The following is a 19,039-nucleotide window of genomic DNA, read 5'->3' on the forward strand; positions in this document are numbered from 1 at the left end:
GTCAAAATGGAGTCAAAATGGAGTCAAAACAGCCTGGTCCCAGATCTGTTTGTGCTCCTCTTAACTTCCCTGATGTCATTGTCACACCAAACATGACAACGACTGACAAGGAGTTAGCATGATAGCAGAGAGACTGGCCCTAAGATTATAGTCAAAATACAACCAAGTTAAATAGCCTATTATGATGTAACTTCTCTCCTTATTAGCATGAATGATCACAGCAACATTGTGAGCAACACTGTAGCTTGCTGTCAGATGAGCAGAAGCGGTTATAAGCCAATCATTGACATGGGCTGTGTCAAAATGTGTCAAATTCCAGCTACACTAACTGTTTTATTTGGACAGTGCTGCTCATTGGCTTGGATTAGGCTACACCAGGCCGACATTGAGCCAACTTCCTTATTGGCTGCAGTGCATAGGGCAAAATTTGCAACTAAACAAAAAAAAAACAGACTAAACTTACATTTGAATCATGATCTTGTTCAAAACGACCCCATCCAGTAACTCAGAATAATCCAATGTCATGTTCCCATCGTTTTGCCCAAATGTCTTCACCTAAACAAAACAAAAAATAAAAACATCATTATTTGCTTATTAATAGGAAAATCAACGCCAAGGACATTTATCATAGCTACATTTTTAACATGCAGAAGGTTACTTACCCAAATGACAAGCGGGCTGAGCATAAATTGCTCCAGATGGGGAAGAAAAGCCTCGCTTTCCATCTTGATCGATGTCCTTGATGATTGATCGATCCTTTATCAGCAAAACATATTGGATTTGATGATGACTTCTGTAGGCGTCAAAAGAGAGATCGTTTGCTTGATAAACAGAGAACACTCTTTATTCAAACATTCGTCCTATGCCTAGAGGTGAATGAAACGCAGGACACAGCCACTGTCATTGCGGGAAAGCCTGCAGTATTTCTTGTGATCAGCAAAGATCCCGTCGCTTTAGTAAAACTATTTGAGAATTCAAGTAGCTCCCTGCTGCAGCCGCAGTAAGACTGCATAATAGCCCCATACGCACTTTTGTCGCTAGTACACAAACTAACATGCTACATAATTTGTTTTGAAAAGATGTCGATATGTAGCCGTGGACACGCATTGTTCAAAAAAAATTCCATTGGCATTTCCCCCGCAAATGTATTATGTCACCAACATCCCTTGGAAGATCCATTCCCTGCTGCTGCAAAGGCATCTGCAGGCAGTCAGGGTGCACATACCTAACGTTACCTCCCTCCCTCTTTCTTCCCACTCCTCACTCTCTTTCCCGTACAAAAACACATGCACGCGCGTATCAATATCTACCACCTACAATTTGACGTTCTTTTGCGGGACACTCAACCTACGAGTGACGCTGTGCCGGGAAAGCAGCAACACTAAATGTGCAAAAAAGTTACAATGATCTCTCACTATGAATAAATCGTATCTGTGTACCGGTCCGTATCTTTGTCATGACAAAACGAGACTGATAACACACTAACCTCAGTCAAACCATCGCACATCCCTGATGCCACCACCCATATCAAATAATCCCGTGTTGGTGCTAATCCGCAGGAGCAAAAAGTGCTAATAGAGCTGTCTAAAATATCTTTGACCTTAATCTGTTGCCATGACAACGGCACCCGCCCAACCCACCCTCTCCATCTCCTCATCGCTTGGAGGAGGCACGTCCTTTTTCTTCACAAAGCGACCATAAACACCACATGGATAATGCTAAAGCCACGCAACTCTTCACTAGAAGAAGCAGGAATGGAAAGCACGTTTCCCATTCCATATCACCACCATAGGCTACATAAAGGCTATTCCTTATAACAAAATACAATTTGGACAGAAAATGTGCAAAACATTGTATAATGCAAGTTGAGGGGATACATAAACCGCAATCCAAATCCAAACAAAAAAACTATCAAACGATAGGCCCCATTACATGTTTATAAAAATTTACAACACGATTAAGCCTAGGCTGTAATTTCAACATGAATAGTCTATAATAAAATTTACTAAAAATGTTGATATCAAACTTTGCGGTGAACATACAACTAACTGAACATGAAAAAGTAATTCTCATCTCTCATTGAATCCATTTACACAGTGACAACCAAGAGCCATTTGATATCCAATATAATACTATAGCACCATCATGTGTTCAAAATAAGTACTACCACACTCCTGATGTTGCTTCATGTGGTGCCCGGCACGAACGCAAGGCACGTGCCCTGGGCCCCGATCTCCAGGGGGCCGCCAACCAAATTATTATAACACAACTTTTTCTTGTTGGGGGGAGGAGCGTATGATAGCAAAATCTGTAGAATTGCAGGAAATAATCTATAAACTGCTAAATTTTTTCTCAGCCTCATGCCAAAATGTGTAAATAGTAGGCAATATACTTTAAAACTGCAACATTTTATCATAGCCTCATGACAAAATGTGTAGAATAGCATTATAAACCATAGATTTTAGGCATGAAGTTAACTGTCACCCCCCCCCCCCCCCCAAAAAAAAAAATACAGCCCCGATGAGAATAACAGCCCTGATGGGAAAAGTAAGCCCCATGATAAATTTTCCTACACTTCTCTCATTTACTAGGCCAAAGTGGTGGCCATTATATCCTTTGTTTTTCTGCTACTTCCAGTCGGAATTGTTTCAGAACAGTGGAAATAAGGACGAGGTATCGTTTTTATTACAGTCAAGTATAAAATAAGTTCACATTATATTATGGATCAACAAGGCGAAACTGTATCATAAATATATCATAAATATAGTGTACATTCCATGTATGTTAATGAATCATTCCTACTTACTTAGGCCTACTGGCTTCTGTATAATGATATTCTTCTGTTCTAGGTTAAATTAGCCTCTTGTCCTTGAGCGTGTGTGTACTGAGAAGGAAGGGGGGGGGCATTCTGGCAGTTCCCCCAAAAGGCATGCCATGCAATTGCACACAGGTAACGTCCTACCAGTTATATTGTAATTTGTTTATATGACAATAAGTCTAGAAAGAGAGGTCGTCTCCATGTAAGCATGTGAAATATAATTAAGGCAAAGCATTTTATGTTTACTATGATTTTTTTAGTGGTTATATAGATTATTAGAAAAGGTTAAAATACTGAGGTATTCTTGTCAAACTGAATGCATAATCAGACAATACAAAATGCATATATACTTCAGTGTGTGTAAATGTAGCTTGTCCTGAAAGAAATGACACCATTAGAATAGTCCTTTATGTTCGACCTCCATGCCGCTCATGCGTATAACAGTGCATATAATGGTCCACATAACCAGATTTGTGCATCTTCGGGGTAATCCATATTTGGCCGTCATCAAACATGGGGTGCATTCATTAGTACGCACCACAGCAAACCGCAGCAAAACCTTTTGCAACAGAAACATTTTTGCTACGAAAACGAGAGTTTCATATTGGACAATTTTAACTCGGTCCCACCCCCTTTCGGGTCTGTTTGCGTTCGTTTACTTCCTAGTGAATACACCCTTGTTTCATGACAAGTTAAAGGGAAAGTTGTGCTGATAGTCTATTAATAGGGGTCGTTAGACTCATTCCAGGTCTCTTTGCCCTCCTTGTTATCCGTCAGACTCTGGCCCTCTGGTTGTTGTGGAGGTTCCTGTATTTACTACCCTCTGGAGTCCTGTTACTGGCCTGTAGGGTTTTAGCGTAGTGCGAATGCCAGTCTCTCTCGAATACAGCCTTCACCTGTTTCAGGATTGTGGCGCCCCTCTCCTTGAGAGTTTGTGTTGGTTTGATGACGAGTCCGGTCCCAGCGTTATAGACAAACTCACTCCCCACCCAGTCGTGATTACCTGAGGAAATAGAGGCAGCGCATGTCAGATATCATACCGTTGTGCCCTGAGCAAGGTACTGCATTCCAAACTAGCTCTAGGGAGTGCTGAATTGTGGTTAACCCTTTGCGAATCTCCAAAATGTGTGTGTGTGTGTGTGTGTGTGTGTGGGTGTGTGTGTGTGTGTGTGTGTGGGGGGTGGGGGGTTAAGAGTAAAGGATAATATGTCTTCTCCGTATAAATAATTGTATAATCAATGATACAGTAGATTCCCAGTGACATCTGGATCACTGACCTATGTACACAGCACTGTCGGTCACCATGTACTTATTGTGGTTGACTCCTGGTTGACTATTAGCCATCTGCTCCCTCCTGCTAAAAAACTTCTGCAGGAACAGAAGATTAAAGTCATAAAACCAAGTTGATATCCACCGTAATAGAGGCAATGCTTAGTGCACTGTACGGCTTCAAGTTGCTTTAACACTCAATGAGCCATCACACATCTGTATTCCTGAGCCACTTTATTCTGAAAGGAATATTACAGTCCAACATCAATGTTTTTAGAAGTTTTAGAAGTAGTCAAAAGTACTCTAATGTGGAGATGAAGTCACCCACACCCTTGATTGTGTACAACCAGCTACAGTACGTGGTATTTTGGAGTGTAATATACAGTATATCTCTTTAATAGGCCTTTCACAGTCTTTCTTTTCATTCACTCACCACTTCTAGGGAGCAGTTGGCCAGCTCCATGCACAGTGACTCCAGGGACATCACGAAGTTAAAGGTGAGCGGGTGGGTCTGCTTCCAGAAACTAATGAGCATGCGAACTTTGACCCCTCGCAGGACCACAGCCTCACGTATCATCTCATCGATAGGAGACCAGTATCTGTGTCCATGGAAGGGTCACAAAGTCACAGGAAATGAGATGCACAGCAGAGGACCACTGGGTCTTAGAAGAACACTTTGAGCCACAATCCTTCATGTGTGTTTCAGCCAATGGCATCCCTGCCACTTGGTTTGCTACAAAGCGGAGGGTTTGGGCTCTCAAATTCATGAATCAAGGCACGGATGCAAACTACGTCTGCGCTCAGATTGCAGATTGCAGAAGGTATAGCTACAGCTTGTATGACATATATTATGTCATTGGTCCAACTATAATGAGCACATTGTGAAAAGATGAATAGGCTCATTATCGGATATTGGGAAGCATCACCTTGAAACTAAAGACCCTCCAGACCTTCTGGTGAGTAGGGGAAGGTAGTCTGTGACAGAGATGTAGATGAACGACTTGGCCTCCTGCATCACATGCTGTATGACATCTATGTCCTTGGCCCGATCCTTAGGACAGAAGAGGTCAGGAGAGGTCTGAGGAGGGAAGGAAGGAACCAAGAAAGGAATCATAATTAAGATGAGAACACACATTCAAATGATTCAATTTGACTTGTTTTGATTGCAGGTTATATTAAAGACGGTCAACTATTTCAATAAGTAGAGCTTTAGCGTTTCATGGCTTCACTTTATTACTGCCTTCTATGTGACAGCATATTAGCCTATATTTCACACTTTCAAAACAAAAGTTATTTTTCAATTTCCCATTTCCTACATTTTAAGCAGTCTCAATACTTAATATAGTCTGAGACGTAGGGGGGGGGGGGGAGTAGCGGGACGAAACGAGGACGGACATAACCCCAACATGCGTCATTGTCAGAAGTGAGCTGAGGGGAACGGAGGCAGAGGAGGAGGGCAAGGTTTTGCCAACAGCAGCATCACAGTAGGACGCCGTACCATCATTACTTCCTGTTATGATGATGAATGTGTTCTCTGTAGCTGATCAACACATCATCCCTAGGGGGATGGAGAGATTCATTACTGTCAAATTAGACGCTGGCGCGTCGAACGGAGACGTTTCATTTGTTTCTCTGCCTAACATTTACATGATTAATCACCCGGATGGGTGTCGGTTTAATAATTGATAAAGCAATCTGTTATGGGTGTCATAATGTTTTGTAAAGATTTTGTCCATCTAGTTCAGAACATTCTAGGGTACAAGAACATTTTGTAAATATCAGCTGCATGGTCAAGTAATAAGATGTTTGGTAAAACTGCTTAGGGGTAGTTATGGTTAGGGTTAGGGCTAGTTAGGGTTATTTAGGCTTAGTTAGGGTTATTTAAAGTTAGTTAGGGTTAGGGTTAGTTAGAGTTGGTTAGGGTTAGGGTAAATTAGGATTAGTTAGCATTCGGGTATGTTAGGATTGGTTAGGGTTGGTTTGGGTTAGTTAGGGCTATGGTTAGGGTAAATTAGGGTAAATTAGGATTAGGGTTAGTAAGGGTTATTCTACTCCATTTCAACAAGAGTGAAAAACATAACTCCAAAACTCCTATAGCAAGACAATGTTATGGTTTGTAGACCAGTGGTGGCTGGTGTCACTATACATCGGAGGACAGGCTCATTGTAATGCCTGGGATGGAAGAAATGGAACGCAGCCCGTCCTCCGATTCCTCCCTCCACCAGCCTCCACTAATCTGCTCTATGTAATACATAGTACATAATAACGAATCCTCACCGACACATAAGCGGTAACCTCTGTATCATTGAGGTACAGCGTTACGGGGTTGTCCTTGCCGTAGAGGGCCGTGACTCTCTTAGACCAGATAGAAGGGACGTAGTCTCTGTACTGGAGCTGCCAGTAAAAGGAGAAGACCCTATGGAGGTCTATAGCCAGACAGCTGCAGTTATAAACCACCACCCCCAACTCCTTCCTCTGTGGAGAGATGCAGGGAAGAGACGGAGGGAGAGGAGGAGGAATTGTGGTTGACAGTCCGGTTATTAAAGAGAGAATGAGTGTGTTGACTGGACGGCTTAGAGACTCCTCAAACAGACTAGTTATATGCACTATAAGTGAATACTTGTCTGATGAACACATTGTTTGTTTCAGTGTTTGTGGACTATATGCCTGTTTATTTCAGCTGACAAAAACTGCTGACAGCTCATTATTGCATGTATAGGACCTTGAGAAATTTCTGTTCTCTGCTGACATTTCTGCTAGAGTGTGTAGATTTCTGTTGTCTTGCACTGTGTGTGTGTGTGTGTGTGTGTGTGTGTGTGTGTGTGTTGACTCCTCATTGGCCAATATGTTAATTACATTCAATGGGAGTTCTACCACCAGCTGGCATTACGGCATGAAAGTGCCAGGTAATCACTTCTCTAATCACTAATGGACTAGATCAGGGTTTGCCAAACCCGGTCCTGGGGCCCACCCTGGGTGCACGTTTTGGTATTTGCCCTAACACCACACAGCTGATTCAAATAATCAAAGGTTGATGATGAGTTGGTTATTTGAATCAGCTGTGTAGTGCAATGGCAAAAACCAAAACATGCACACAGGGGGGACCCAGGACCGAGTTTGGGAAACCCTAGTCTAGAACTGGTACCTTGGACAGTGATCGCCAGTCCATGCTGGCACTGCCAATGAACACATGCTTCCTATCAACAACCCAGAAATTGGAGTGCAGTCCACCTCTGGTCAGAGCTGACATATTCACAAAGCGAACCTCGGCACCTGCAGGGGGAAAATGAAGTCAGGGAAGAAGAATACTTTATTGTCCATTTTCTTGAAGAGAATGGAAATGGGTCTTTTTGCTTAATCAGCCCAACTCCAAGGGATTGGAAGCACAGGGACGGCCTCAGTGTAGAACCCCAGGAGCAGTTTAGAAGGGAGCAGTAAAGTACATTGCTGAAGGGCACAACCTCCAGACAAACATTTAGGCTTCTAAAGCCCTGTTTCTATTGGCCCCTTAAATCACGGCCACATTCGAGAAGACGTACAGGCAGCCTTGGAGGCAGGAGGCAATTTGACAAGGAAGCAGTTAAGTTGGATCCATTTGCACATTCATGTTGTTTGACCTTGTGGACACAAGTTTGCCGGAGAGCTCAAGGAGTGAGAGTGGAGCTCATACAGTGATGGATGTTGTATAAAATGTTGTATAAACTGGGTGGTTCGAGCCCTAAATGCTGATTGGCTGACAGCGGTAGTATATCAGACAGTATACCACGGGTATGACAAAATGTTATATAAAGTGCTGTATCTGCTTTCCTTAAGATAAATATGAGACACTGTAGCCTACAGATGAGGATGTTTGCTACAGCAGGAAAATAATCCTGCAGCAACAGGAAATTTGAATTATTATGTGGATTATAATTAATGGACATTTTTGTAGGGGTTGATATTTTTTGTTAGGGCAAATCAAGTCTGAATTTTCAATGTGGAAATTATCAATTTTAGAAGCCTTTTAAAAACTCAAATGCACTACAAGTTTGCATTTCTGCTCATTTCTGCAGGAAAATTCTCAACAACAAAATAGTTATTCAATTAAGCTCTTACATCTGTATGCATAATTGGGCACAGACAGTACTATAGGCCAGCAATGAATAATACATTGCTGTTATTATATATTATGTGGAGTGATATGAATGAAGTGTCACTTACCATGCTCTGTTAGTTTCTGCAGTTCAGCAGAGTCTGTGAGACTGCTGGCAATCTTCAATTGAACCTCCCGAGTCTTGAGGTTGAGCAGTCTCTGGAACAGGAGCTGGCCCTGAGACATAAAAGGATATGTACAGTATGACTGTTATTATTCCCTCTGCTCTGTGAATGTCCTTATCCAAAGACTGTTGCAGGTTTTGTGTGGCTTAGTATCAATTTCTGCTGCTGGGCGCAATGCTGATATAATGGAATAGCACTTGGCCAAAGTAGAACATTTGTAGAACGGTCCATAGTTTTATAGTTTGCGATATATGATGATGAAGAAGAAGAAGAAGAAGTAGAATAAGATGAAGAGGAAGAAGTGGCATTATTGTTACAAGATACCTGTTTGCCAGAGTTGGTCCATGTCTCTTGGTCCCATGAGTTGAGGTTCCAGACGGGAGATACCACCTCCACTGAGTGCTTGGCCTGGTCCAACAGGCTGTTGAGGCCTGTGGAGAGGGGCACGTGGGTTGTACCATCTACGGAAAGGGGGAGGTCCTCCGGAATGTTCTCCACAAGGACAATGCTGATGAGAAAGCATACAGTTTTAATCATAAAAATCCTATACATCATTTCAGATCTCTGAAGTTGATCATGCAGACATCTAAGACCTATGTTTATGATAGCATCTTAGGGCCTTGGAAGATTTTGACTCCTGTCAATTCTAACCATGTTGTAAGCATGTAGATTTACTTGTTACAGATAGGTAGCCCTGCTGACTGTTTTGGACCTTTGTAATGACTTTCATTTAGCCAGCGCAAGTATTTGGTTCTGGGTTCCTCTATTATAGTTCCTGTACCTCTTACCGACAGTGTCTGTTACAGTTCTCTTCTGTGATTCCGTCCTCCTCCTCCCCCCAGACGTCTACAGCGGAGAAGGTGAGAGCCACCAGCACAGCGAAGCAGCACAGCAGAGCAAAGATGGCTATGCACTTCTGCTGAGACTGGAAGACAGGGAGGAACACACATCATGATCATTAGACACCATACGGAAGAAAATAGAATGAAATATGGATGACTAAAGTGGACTTCTGTCGGGACTGAAAGACAGAGAGACAAACACAACACATCAAATCAGGGTTGTGTTCAATAGGCAGCAAACAGACTCATACATGGACGGACAGGCTGGACTTGTCCAATGAGAAAGGGTAATGTTTGTTTTCTGCTGCAAATACTTAGATATCGTGTGCCCTAGTGAATACGACCCTGGAGTTATCCAATAGCTTACACAAATACTTGTTTTCCATTGTAAAATCATTTAAAACGTATGCCCTAAAGAACATTATCCACATCAACCCATAAATGCACCTCTCAATCTGTCCCCTTGTAATTGGTTTACATCCCAGATTATGACTAATAGAAATGAAGCCAAGGGAGCAAAACTGACAACGAACCGTTTTTGAAAGGAACCTCAATGGATTTATTAAATGCACCTCAATCTCTTCTTTCCTGACTAGGACTAATCTCAGCCAAGAAGCAAAACTGACTTGATTAACTATTGACAAGTCCATTAGGTCTCAGGTGTTACACAACAAGAAAATCATCCTTCATTAGATTTGTATATCAATCATCAATACATTTGAATAGCAGTCAGGATTTTACGAATCAATAAATGGAAGGTTGTGCCCCAAATAGAAGGTCATTGGACTGTGTAGTCAGACATCAGATGTGACAAAGGAAGGTATGGTCCATATTTAACGCGGGCATTGAGTGCATCTGAGTCGGACAGTGGAAGTAATCAATTCTCATTGGAGGCAGCGAAGCACATTTCCTCGGCTACAATCCTCCGGTGGCTAGCTCCAGGCATTCCAAATGAATGGGCTGAGAATGGACGATGCGAGCTTACGGTCTAATGGTAATATATTGAATATTGATGGTGGATGTCCTATTCTAGAGATCCTGCCATCCTCCAACACACGATACAGTATATGCTGCAGTGGAACACTTGAGTTTATGTTGGAGAGGCTGTTATAACGCTCCATTGCATGGCATTTAAAAACAAACTATTACATTTTTTATACAGTGTCACATTTTGACTTGAGGACAGTTGAACCAAGCCCCATTTCTTTAATAGTCACGACACTTGGCAAATTGGTTCCTCTCGAGTTGAAATCATTTCAAATACTTGACCTGTGTCTGATGGAGCTTGCCTTGCTAAATGGAACATACAATAGTCCTAAACATTCTCAGCCACAAAGGGTGATCAAATGAAGATCCTACATCTGTAGGGGTCTTGCACTATATGGTGAGTTTTGAATGAGGATGGAGGGATCACAAGTCATTGATGAAATGTGCGTTTGATCCATGGATTCCTTTTCCCTGGGGATCAACACACACACGGCCAATATCTCTCAAATCCTACTTTATGCTAAGAAGAAGCTGAGGGGACAAGTGAAGTGGAACAGTCTTCCTGTAAGGAATACTCAGGGAGAAAAGGTGTAGATTCCCACACAGAGCACGGCAGGTGTTTATTTTGCCTTCGTAGAAGGCAGGAATCGCGGTCAAAGGCAGGCAATGGTCATAAAAAGGCAGGAGCAACAAAAATAGGACTGAAGGCTATAACTGGTTCTCACAAACGAGCTAGGAACATGCTTAGTAAAGTCAGAACAAACAATACCTCACAAAGGCACAAACAGAATGAACTGAACTAAATAAGGAGCCGATGAGACCAGGTGAGAAACAAACACAGGTGAAATCAATGAACAAAAATTAAAGACAGGGCTACGTTCAAGAACACGAAGAAACAGGGCTACGTTCAAGAACACAACGAAACAGAACATGAGGTTGACTAAGAAAATAAATACAGAACCTTACACTTCCAAACCAAAATGAAGGCAAATTTGATTCACAGTAAAACTATGTTTAAAGGAAAGAAAGAAGGAAACCACTGTTCTATTGAAGTAAAAGAACAGGGGCTTATGTATGTAGGGCTTTTCTACAGCTGCCCTACGCCCGCCTGAATTGTTCAGGCGCATCCAAGCTGAAAGGATTTTGTTCAACCTTAAACCGGCTACTTTGCTGTATTGAGACCGTGTACTACTTTTGGGGGTCTTTTTTTGTCTGTTAGTAGATGTAGTAGATGTAAATGACATGTTTAATAGTATAAGGGGTGCAACTTTAGTTTCAGAAGTGGGGGGGACATCATTATTATAATTTATCTTTTTTTTTTACCCAATCCGATAAACACTCTAAACAGCCTACTCGGAGGCGTCCGCATGGTCCTAAAGTACGCCGCTGCCTCGTTTTGTATCACATTCCAATGATAAAACTGGGAGGACAAAAATGCAAACGCAGAATGTTGGGGGGGACATGCCCCAGTGAAACTTGTGCCCCTGAGTGTAAGTATCTATTTTATACAACAGTATTGTGAAGACACATCCCCTTGGGGGACAGTAAAGATGAACATTTTCTTCTCCTAGTGGGTTGGATGTATGTAGCTTTAATTGAGGGCCAAGTCAATGTGGTCAATGGTCAGAATTACAGATCTCTCTTCTGACCGCTATCCTCAAGAAGTCCCCATTTTATTTCTTCATTTAAAAGTGCAGGCCGGCAGTTCTGTTTCGCTTAGCTCGACACTCCTGCAATCTGATTCTCTCGGTTGTTTGGCCCTTTGGCACGAGGCGCCTGTATCAGTGTTGCGCTGTGTGTGGCTGTCGCCATCACATTATGTATTCTCTTTCTCTCTTTTCTTCTCCCATTTTGTATTTGAATCAACATCCTCCCTTGGCCCCTGCCAGCTTGTCTACTGTCTTTGGGTGAGGGAGCTTTAACCTCAACCCTTCTTCCACAACTGTAGTTTTTTAAGATTCTATGTAGTCAAGAATTTGCCACCATTACAACCAATAAAACTTCTGACAGCTAGATTTAGTATTTTCATCACCATCCCTCTCTGGCCCCTTGTCAGCTTGTTCAGTGCCTTTGGGTGAAGGAGCAATGCAAATGTCCCCCTTTCTCCAGCAGCTTTTTAAAACTTCAAGTAGTTAGACATTTACCATCATTCACAACCTATGAAACTTTTGCCAGTGAAGCAAAACAAAGAAGTCAGAAAAAACTATACAACTTTTGACAGTTAGTGAAACAAAAAGTGTCACTCCTCAGCTATAACATGTTGAGAATGGCCAGTCCACATAGAAAAATATTGTCAAGTCAATTTCAAACCCGGGCCATCATCTACTCTCCTCTCTGTCTGTCGCGAGCGCTCATGCGGAACGAAGGAGAAACAGCCCGGATGCACTTTGCACTCGTCTGTCGCGCCAAGGGAACGAGGGAACCGCTCCTCCCTTCAATTAATTTAGCGGAGTCAAGGACCTCGCCACGTTTCGCTGGTGTTAATACCCATGGGGAAATTCATCCGCAATAAATACAAGCCAGACACTTTCCCGGCACAAACCCAGAATTACATTTTCTGGTATCATTTTTAATTCCACAGCAAAATGTTATTTAATTATATAATTTAAAAAACACTATTCTCGGTGACCAATTGTATCTGTATGCAACTAACTACAAGTAAAGCCTACTCTTCTGGATATTATAATCAACCAATCAAATCTCATTATGATCAAGCATTACAATCTCAGCGAGAAAAGTTACTCAGCCGAAATGAGCCAATATGTTCTGTAAGGACATTAACACCCAATTATGTACAATATAATGAATAATAATGTACATAAATCATTCTAAAGAATAAAAAAGGAAGGTGATGAACAAATGCATCATTGGTAAATCTCAAACTCACCTTCATAGGCTCCTGTGGCTGTGTAGTTGGTGCTGCCATGAGTCCTTTGAACTTCACACACCTGGTCAACTAACGGTCAACTAATGGTTAATCACATTAGACATTCTCCAGTCTCAGTGACCTAGTAAACCATGACCCTGTCCTCGTAAACCATAACTATGACCCTGTCCTCACAGTGTCCCCTTGTCCTCATAATGCTGTTGCTCTGGTCCCGACAGTGTGTGTGATGCGTGGTGTAGTCCGAGGTCTGTCCCGGTAAGCCCTGACATGGTTTCTCCACTTCCTCTCTGGCTCTTCCTTTGTGTGTTCTTCTACTCTGTCCACAGTGATAGTGTGAAAGTGTGTGTGTTTGGATGTGTGTGTGTTTGGATGTGTGTGTGTGCTCTCTCTACTCCCCTCCACACTGACAGAAGCAGAGGGAGAGATAGAGTAGGAACAGGACTGTGCCCACCCCTTCAGTCCAAACATCCAATCTGAAAGCACTCTCCAAGCTGAGCCTCATCCCTCCCTCCCTCCCTCCCTCCCTCCCTCCCTCCCTCCCTCCCTCCCTCCCTCCCTCCCTCCCTCCCTCCCCCTCCCTCCCTCCCTCCCTCCCTCCCTCCCCCCTCCCTCCCTCCCTCCCTCCCTCCCCTCTTCTTCCTTCCAACCCGCTCCTCTCCCTTAATTTATTCCTTCCTACCTGCCCTGTGAAGCAAAACTCAACCGGCAGAAAGCAAATGGACCTTGCTAGGGACTAGAATGAAATCCCCAAACATTCCCACTGGGTACATACCCACATACCCACTAGGCAGAAACTAAAGAAACATACCCACTGGGTATAGGGCAGAAACTAAAGAAACATACCCACTGGGTATAGGGCAGAAACTAAAGAAACACACCCACTGGGTATAGGGCAGAAACTAAAGAAACATACCTACTGGGTATAGGGCAGAAACTAAAGAAACATACCTACTGGGTATAGGGCAGAAACTAATGAAACATACCTACTGGGTATAGGGCAGAAACTAAAGAAACATACCTACTGGGTATAGGGCAGAAACTAATGAAACATACCTACTGGGTATAGGGCAGAAACTAAAGAAACATACCCACTGGGTATAGGGCAGAAACTAAAGAAACATACCCACTGGGTATAGGGCAGAAACTAAAGAAACATACCCACTGGGTATAGGGCAGAAACTAAAGAAACATTCCTACTGGGTATAGGGCAGAAACTAAAGAAACATACCTACTGGGTATAGGGCAGAAACTAAAGAAACATGCCCACTGGGTATAGGGCAGAAACTAAAGAAACGTACCCACTGGGTATAGGGCAGAAACTAAAGAAACATACCTACTGGGCAGAAACTAAAGAAACATACCCACTGGGTATAGGGCAGAAACTAAAGAAACATTCCTACTGGGTATAGGGCAGAAACTAAAGAAACATACCTACTGGGTATAGGGCAGAAACTAAAGAAACATACCCACTGGGTATAGGGCAGAAACTAAAGAAACATTCCTACTGGGTATAGGGCAGAAACTAAAGAAACATACCCACTGGGTATAGGGCAGAAACTAAAGAAACATTCCTACTGGGTATAGGGCAGAAACTAAAGAAACATACCCACTGGGTATAGGGCAGAAACTAAAGAAACATTCCTACTGGGTATAGGGCAGAAACTAAAGAAACATACCCACTGGGTATAGGGCAGAAACTAAAGAAACATTCCTACTGGGTATAGGGCAGAAACTAAAGAAACATTCCTACTGGGTATAGGGCAGAAACTAAAGAAACATACCCACTGGGTATAGGGCAGAAACTAAAGAAACATTCCTACTGGGTATAGGGCAGAAACTAAAGAAACATTCCTACTGGGTATAGGGCAGCAACTAAAGTAGCTGCAGAACTAGCAGAATGTTTATGGTATTGATTCAACTGCACCTCCATCCACCCAACATAATCATGTGATGGATATAGGTATACAGTGTACACAAATACATTCACACACACACACACACACACACACACACACACACACACACACACACACACACACACACACACACACACACACACACACACACACACACACACACACACACACACACACACACACACACACACACACACACACACACACACAGCATATCAAATGATGTCATAATAGTATGTTTGTTTTCTACACCCTACAATTCAAGTTTCCTGCGTCATAATAATTGAAATTCAATCACTGCGCTTAAGGCCATAACATAACATCTCTCCACCAGCCCAGTACCCTTTCTGCTCTAGTCTACAGAGGAAGATAAAACACTCTTGCACTCTGCAGTGCACAAAAGTGCATTCAAGGCCGCAGTGAGGAAGTGAGGAAGAATCAAGCATGCAAGAAGCTAAACCACTTCCATCTTTCTCCTCACCTCTAATGTCTCTTTTTTTATTCACAGGGAAACTTGGCATGGTTTAACACTAGCGAAGACTGAAGAGCATATGCTACCTACTGCAGGAGGCATAGGGGGTTGGAGCCCATAAGGGGAGAGAGAGAGAGAGAGAGAGAGAGAGAGAGAGAGAGAGAGAGAGAGAGAGAGAGAGAGAGAGAGAGAGAGCTGGTGCGGAGTGGAGAAGTTTAGTTAAAGTTAATTTACCTCAAACAACCTTGGGAGTCTGAGTAAAACTACTTTCACATCCATCTCCCCATCTTGACCCATCTGTCTCTGCTAAGCGTCTGAGATCTCCTCCATAAAGTGGAGAAACTTGTCAGACTGACACTCTATACCAGCCACTTCAGGGATGTTCATATACACTAACCCAGCCTGCAGTATAAACAGCTGCATCCTCAATAGTCTCAGTTAAAGGAAGGTACAAGAGGAGGCCTGGAATCCAGGCTACATCCTCAATGACATAGAATATGTGAACAGCGCTTGACTCATGTTTCAATACAACGTGAGGAATTGTATCTTCTACTCTACTGCCAATGAAGTGTGTATAATGGTAGTTACAGGATATGTGCTGGTTTCTCATGCTGAACTAGAGCATGCTGGAGGGATAATGTGATGAGGAACCCCACTGGGCTCTATGACAGAGAGAGAGGTGCCCTCTGGGTGTCACCCTCTGACTGGAGGAGAGAGAGCAAGAGAGAGAGAGAGAGAGCAGGACGGTGTGGACGGGAAGGGTCGAGTCGTGTCCCGAGAGGAAGAATGTTGCCAAAGGTGGGTGCACACGCTGGAACACACACACGTCTCTAGATATAGTCGATGCCCAGAAATCCCCACCATAGTATCATTGGCGGGAGGTCACACTTTAACATGTCTGCGTGTTTTCTCAAACCATATTTAGGTCAGTGGTTTTCTCAACCTTTTTCTTTTTTATTTGATCAAAAAACACTCAGGTCATATAGTCAGGAAAACTCCTGTTGTATCCCTGGAGATAACCCCTCCACTGAACTACCAAATTCAAATCAAATCAAATGTTATTGTTCACATGCACCGAATCCAACAGGTGTAGACTTTGCGGTAAAATGCTAATTTACGAGCCCATTCCCGACAGTGCAGAGTTAAAATCAAGACAAATATTTGCTAAATAAGAAAGGAAATAGTAGCTCAATACAGTTTTTTCCAACTGCTTACACACGTTTTCAAAACTGTCTCCTTTTTTTCAAAACTCTACACACAATTCCCAAAACTGCACACACAAAATGCAAAATTCCTCACATCTCCTTCAAAATGTAACACTGCATTCAAAATGCCTTAAACACATGTCAGAATGAAGCATTTGCATCAAATGGCAAACACTGCTTTCATAATAGTACATTTTTGGATATACCATGGAAACACTGTTGTTCTAAATCTAAAGCTCTTTGGTCTTTCATCGGCTTATATCTACATTTCAACAATGTTCTACAGTGAAAGTCATCTGCTGAGAGGGGTAACAAGTACACTGTAAACACCAATGCAATGTAGAAACAGAACATATTTATTAGGCCAAACATTACTGTTGTATACAGTAGCATACAACAAAACCATACACATATATAAACCAAAAGTATATTCTTTATAATACAGTAAAGAACACAATTGTGTGTGTGGGGTCCCGGGGGGGGGGGGAAGTCCAGGAATCGGTAGGGGGGGCAGCTAAGCTACGCCTCATCTCTTCTCCGGCCTGGGTCTGGCCACAATACTTCGTCCACATCACAAGATGCGTTTTTTCCTGCCAAACACCGAGGGAAGTATCTCCTAGCATGGGGTATCCAACCTTGGACAGAGGTAACCTCTATGTCCCCACATGGAGGGAAGTATCTCCTAGCATGGGGTATCCAACCTTGGACAGAGGTAACCTCTATGTCCCCACATGGAGGGAAGTATCTCCTAGCATGGGGTATCCAACCTTGGACAGAGGTAACCTCTATGTCCCCACATGGAGGGAAGTATCTCCTAGCATGGCGTATCCAACCTTGGACAGAGGTAACCTCTATGTCCCCACATGGAGGGAAGTATCTCCTAGCATGGCGTATCCAAACTTGGACAGAGGCAACCTCTATGTCCCCACATGGGGGGAAGTATCTCCTAGCATGGGGTATCCAACCTTGGACAGAGGCAACCTCTATGTCCCCACATGGAGGGAAGTATCTCCTAGCATGGCGTATCCAACCTTGGACAGAGGCAACCTCTATGTCCCCACATGGAGGGAAGTATCTCCTAGCATGGCGTATCCAACCTTGGACAGAGGTAACCTCTATGTCCCCACATGGAGGGAAGTATCTCCTAGCGTGGCGTATCCAACCTTGGACAGAGGCAACCTCTATGTCCCCACATGGAGGGAAGTATCTCCTAGCGTGGCGTATCCAACCTTGGACAGAGGAAACCTCTATGTCCCCACATGGAGGGAAGTATCTCCTAGCGTGGTGTATCCAACCTTGGACAGAGACAACCTCTATGTCCCCACATGGAGGGAAGTATCTCCTAGCGTGGTGTATCCAACCTTGGACAGAGACAACCTCTATGTCCCCACATGGAGGGAAGTATCTCCTAGCGTGGTGTATCCAACCTTGGACAGAGACAACCTCTATGTCCCCACATGGAGGGAAGTATCTCCTAGCGTGGGGTATCCAACCTTGGACAGAGGTAACCTCTATGTCCCCACATGGAGGGAAGTATCTCCTAGCATGGAGTATCCAACCTTGGACAGAGACAACCTCTATGTCCCCACATGGAGGGAAGTATCTCCTAGCATGGGGTATCCAACCTTGGACAGAGGTAACCTCTATGTCCCCACATGGAGGGAAGTATCTCCTAGCGTGGTGTATCCAACCTTGGACAGAGACAACCTCTATGTCCCCACATGGAGGGAAGTATCTCCTAGCGTGGCATATCCAACCTTGGACAGAGACAACCTCTATGTCCCCACATGGAGGGAAGTATCTCCTAGCGTGGTGTATCCAACCTTGGACAGAGACAACCTCTATGTCCCCACATGGAGGGAAGTATCTCCTAGCGTGGTGTATCCAACCTTGGACAGAGACAACCTCTATGTCCCCACATGGAGGGAAGTATCTCCTAGCGTGGTGTATCCAACCTTGGACAGAGACAACCTCTATGTCCCCACATGGAGGGAAGTATCTCCTAGCGTGGCGTATCCAACCTTGGACAGAGGCAAACTCTATGTCCCCACATGGAGGGAAGTATCTCCTAGCATGGGGTATCCAACCTTGGACAGAGGTAACCTCTATGTCCCCACATGGAGGGAAGTATCTCCTAGCATGGGGTATCCAACCTTGGACAGAGGTAACCTCTATGTCCCCACATGGAGGGAAGTATCTCCTAGCGTGGCGTATCCAACCTTGGACAGAGGCAAACTCTATGTCCCCACATGGAGGGAAGTATCTCCTAGCGTGGCGTATCCAACCTTGGACAGAGGCAGCCTCTATGTCCCCACATGCGTCCTCCATTGTCTGGAGAAGCGGCATGCGGGCATAGGGTTGGCGATCATACACTTTCCAGCGCCAG

The 19,039-nt window shown here is 43.6% G+C and overlaps 2 protein-coding genes across 4 annotated transcripts in view; both read right to left on the minus strand.

Moving 5' to 3' along the window:
• LOC135524336 (girdin-like) overlaps positions 1–1,522 on the minus strand; it is a 31,431-nt gene extending 29,909 nt beyond the window's left edge. For 2 of the 3 annotated variants that reach the window (XM_064951807.1, XM_064951795.1), the window contains exons 1-2: positions 663–1,218; positions 464–555 (exon numbers count right to left, since the gene is read on the minus strand). In XM_064951807.1, the coding sequence (XP_064807879.1) occupies positions 464–555; positions 663–725 (155 nt within the window). In that variant the 5' untranslated portion in view covers positions 726–1,218. Of the gene's footprint in view, positions 1–463; positions 556–662; positions 1,219–1,486 lie in introns of those variants that run through there. The other variant, XM_064951800.1, reaches the window with a different exon arrangement.
• Positions 1,523–2,901: 1,379 nt separating this feature from the next.
• Positions 2,902–13,099, minus strand: LOC135524391 (inactive phospholipase D5-like). The gene is made up of 10 exons (XM_064951888.1): positions 13,061–13,099; positions 9,133–9,269; positions 8,669–8,852; positions 8,288–8,396; positions 7,233–7,360; positions 6,365–6,562; positions 5,014–5,165; positions 4,521–4,686; positions 4,096–4,186; positions 2,902–3,821 (listed from the first exon to the last, which is right to left on the minus strand). Exons 1-10 carry the CDS (start codon positions 13,097–13,099, stop codon positions 3,592–3,594), a joined length of 1,434 nt encoding a protein of 477 aa, XP_064807960.1. The 3' UTR covers positions 2,902–3,591.
• Between the last annotated feature and the right edge of the window lie 5,940 nt (positions 13,100–19,039).

The sequence above is a fragment of the Oncorhynchus masou genome, chromosome 4 (genome assembly GCF_036934945.1).
Source record: "Oncorhynchus masou masou isolate Uvic2021 chromosome 4, UVic_Omas_1.1, whole genome shotgun sequence".
NCBI lineage: Eukaryota > Metazoa > Chordata > Actinopteri > Salmoniformes > Salmonidae > Oncorhynchus > Oncorhynchus masou.

Excerpts from the sequence above, each read along its gene's own strand:
- LOC135524391 (XM_064951888.1), bottom strand. The coding sequence starts at position 13,099 with ATGGCAGCACCAACTACACAGCCACAGGAGCCTATGAAG. Across the intron at positions 4,687-5,013 it reads GGAGGGTCTTTAGTTTCAAG|ATACTGGTCTCCTATCGATG; the intron begins GTGATGCTTCCC and ends CCATGGACACAG. Across the intron at positions 3,822-4,095 it reads CGACAGTGCTGTGTACATAG|GTAATCACGACTGGGTGGGG; the intron begins GTCAGTGATCCA and ends CTATTTCCTCAG.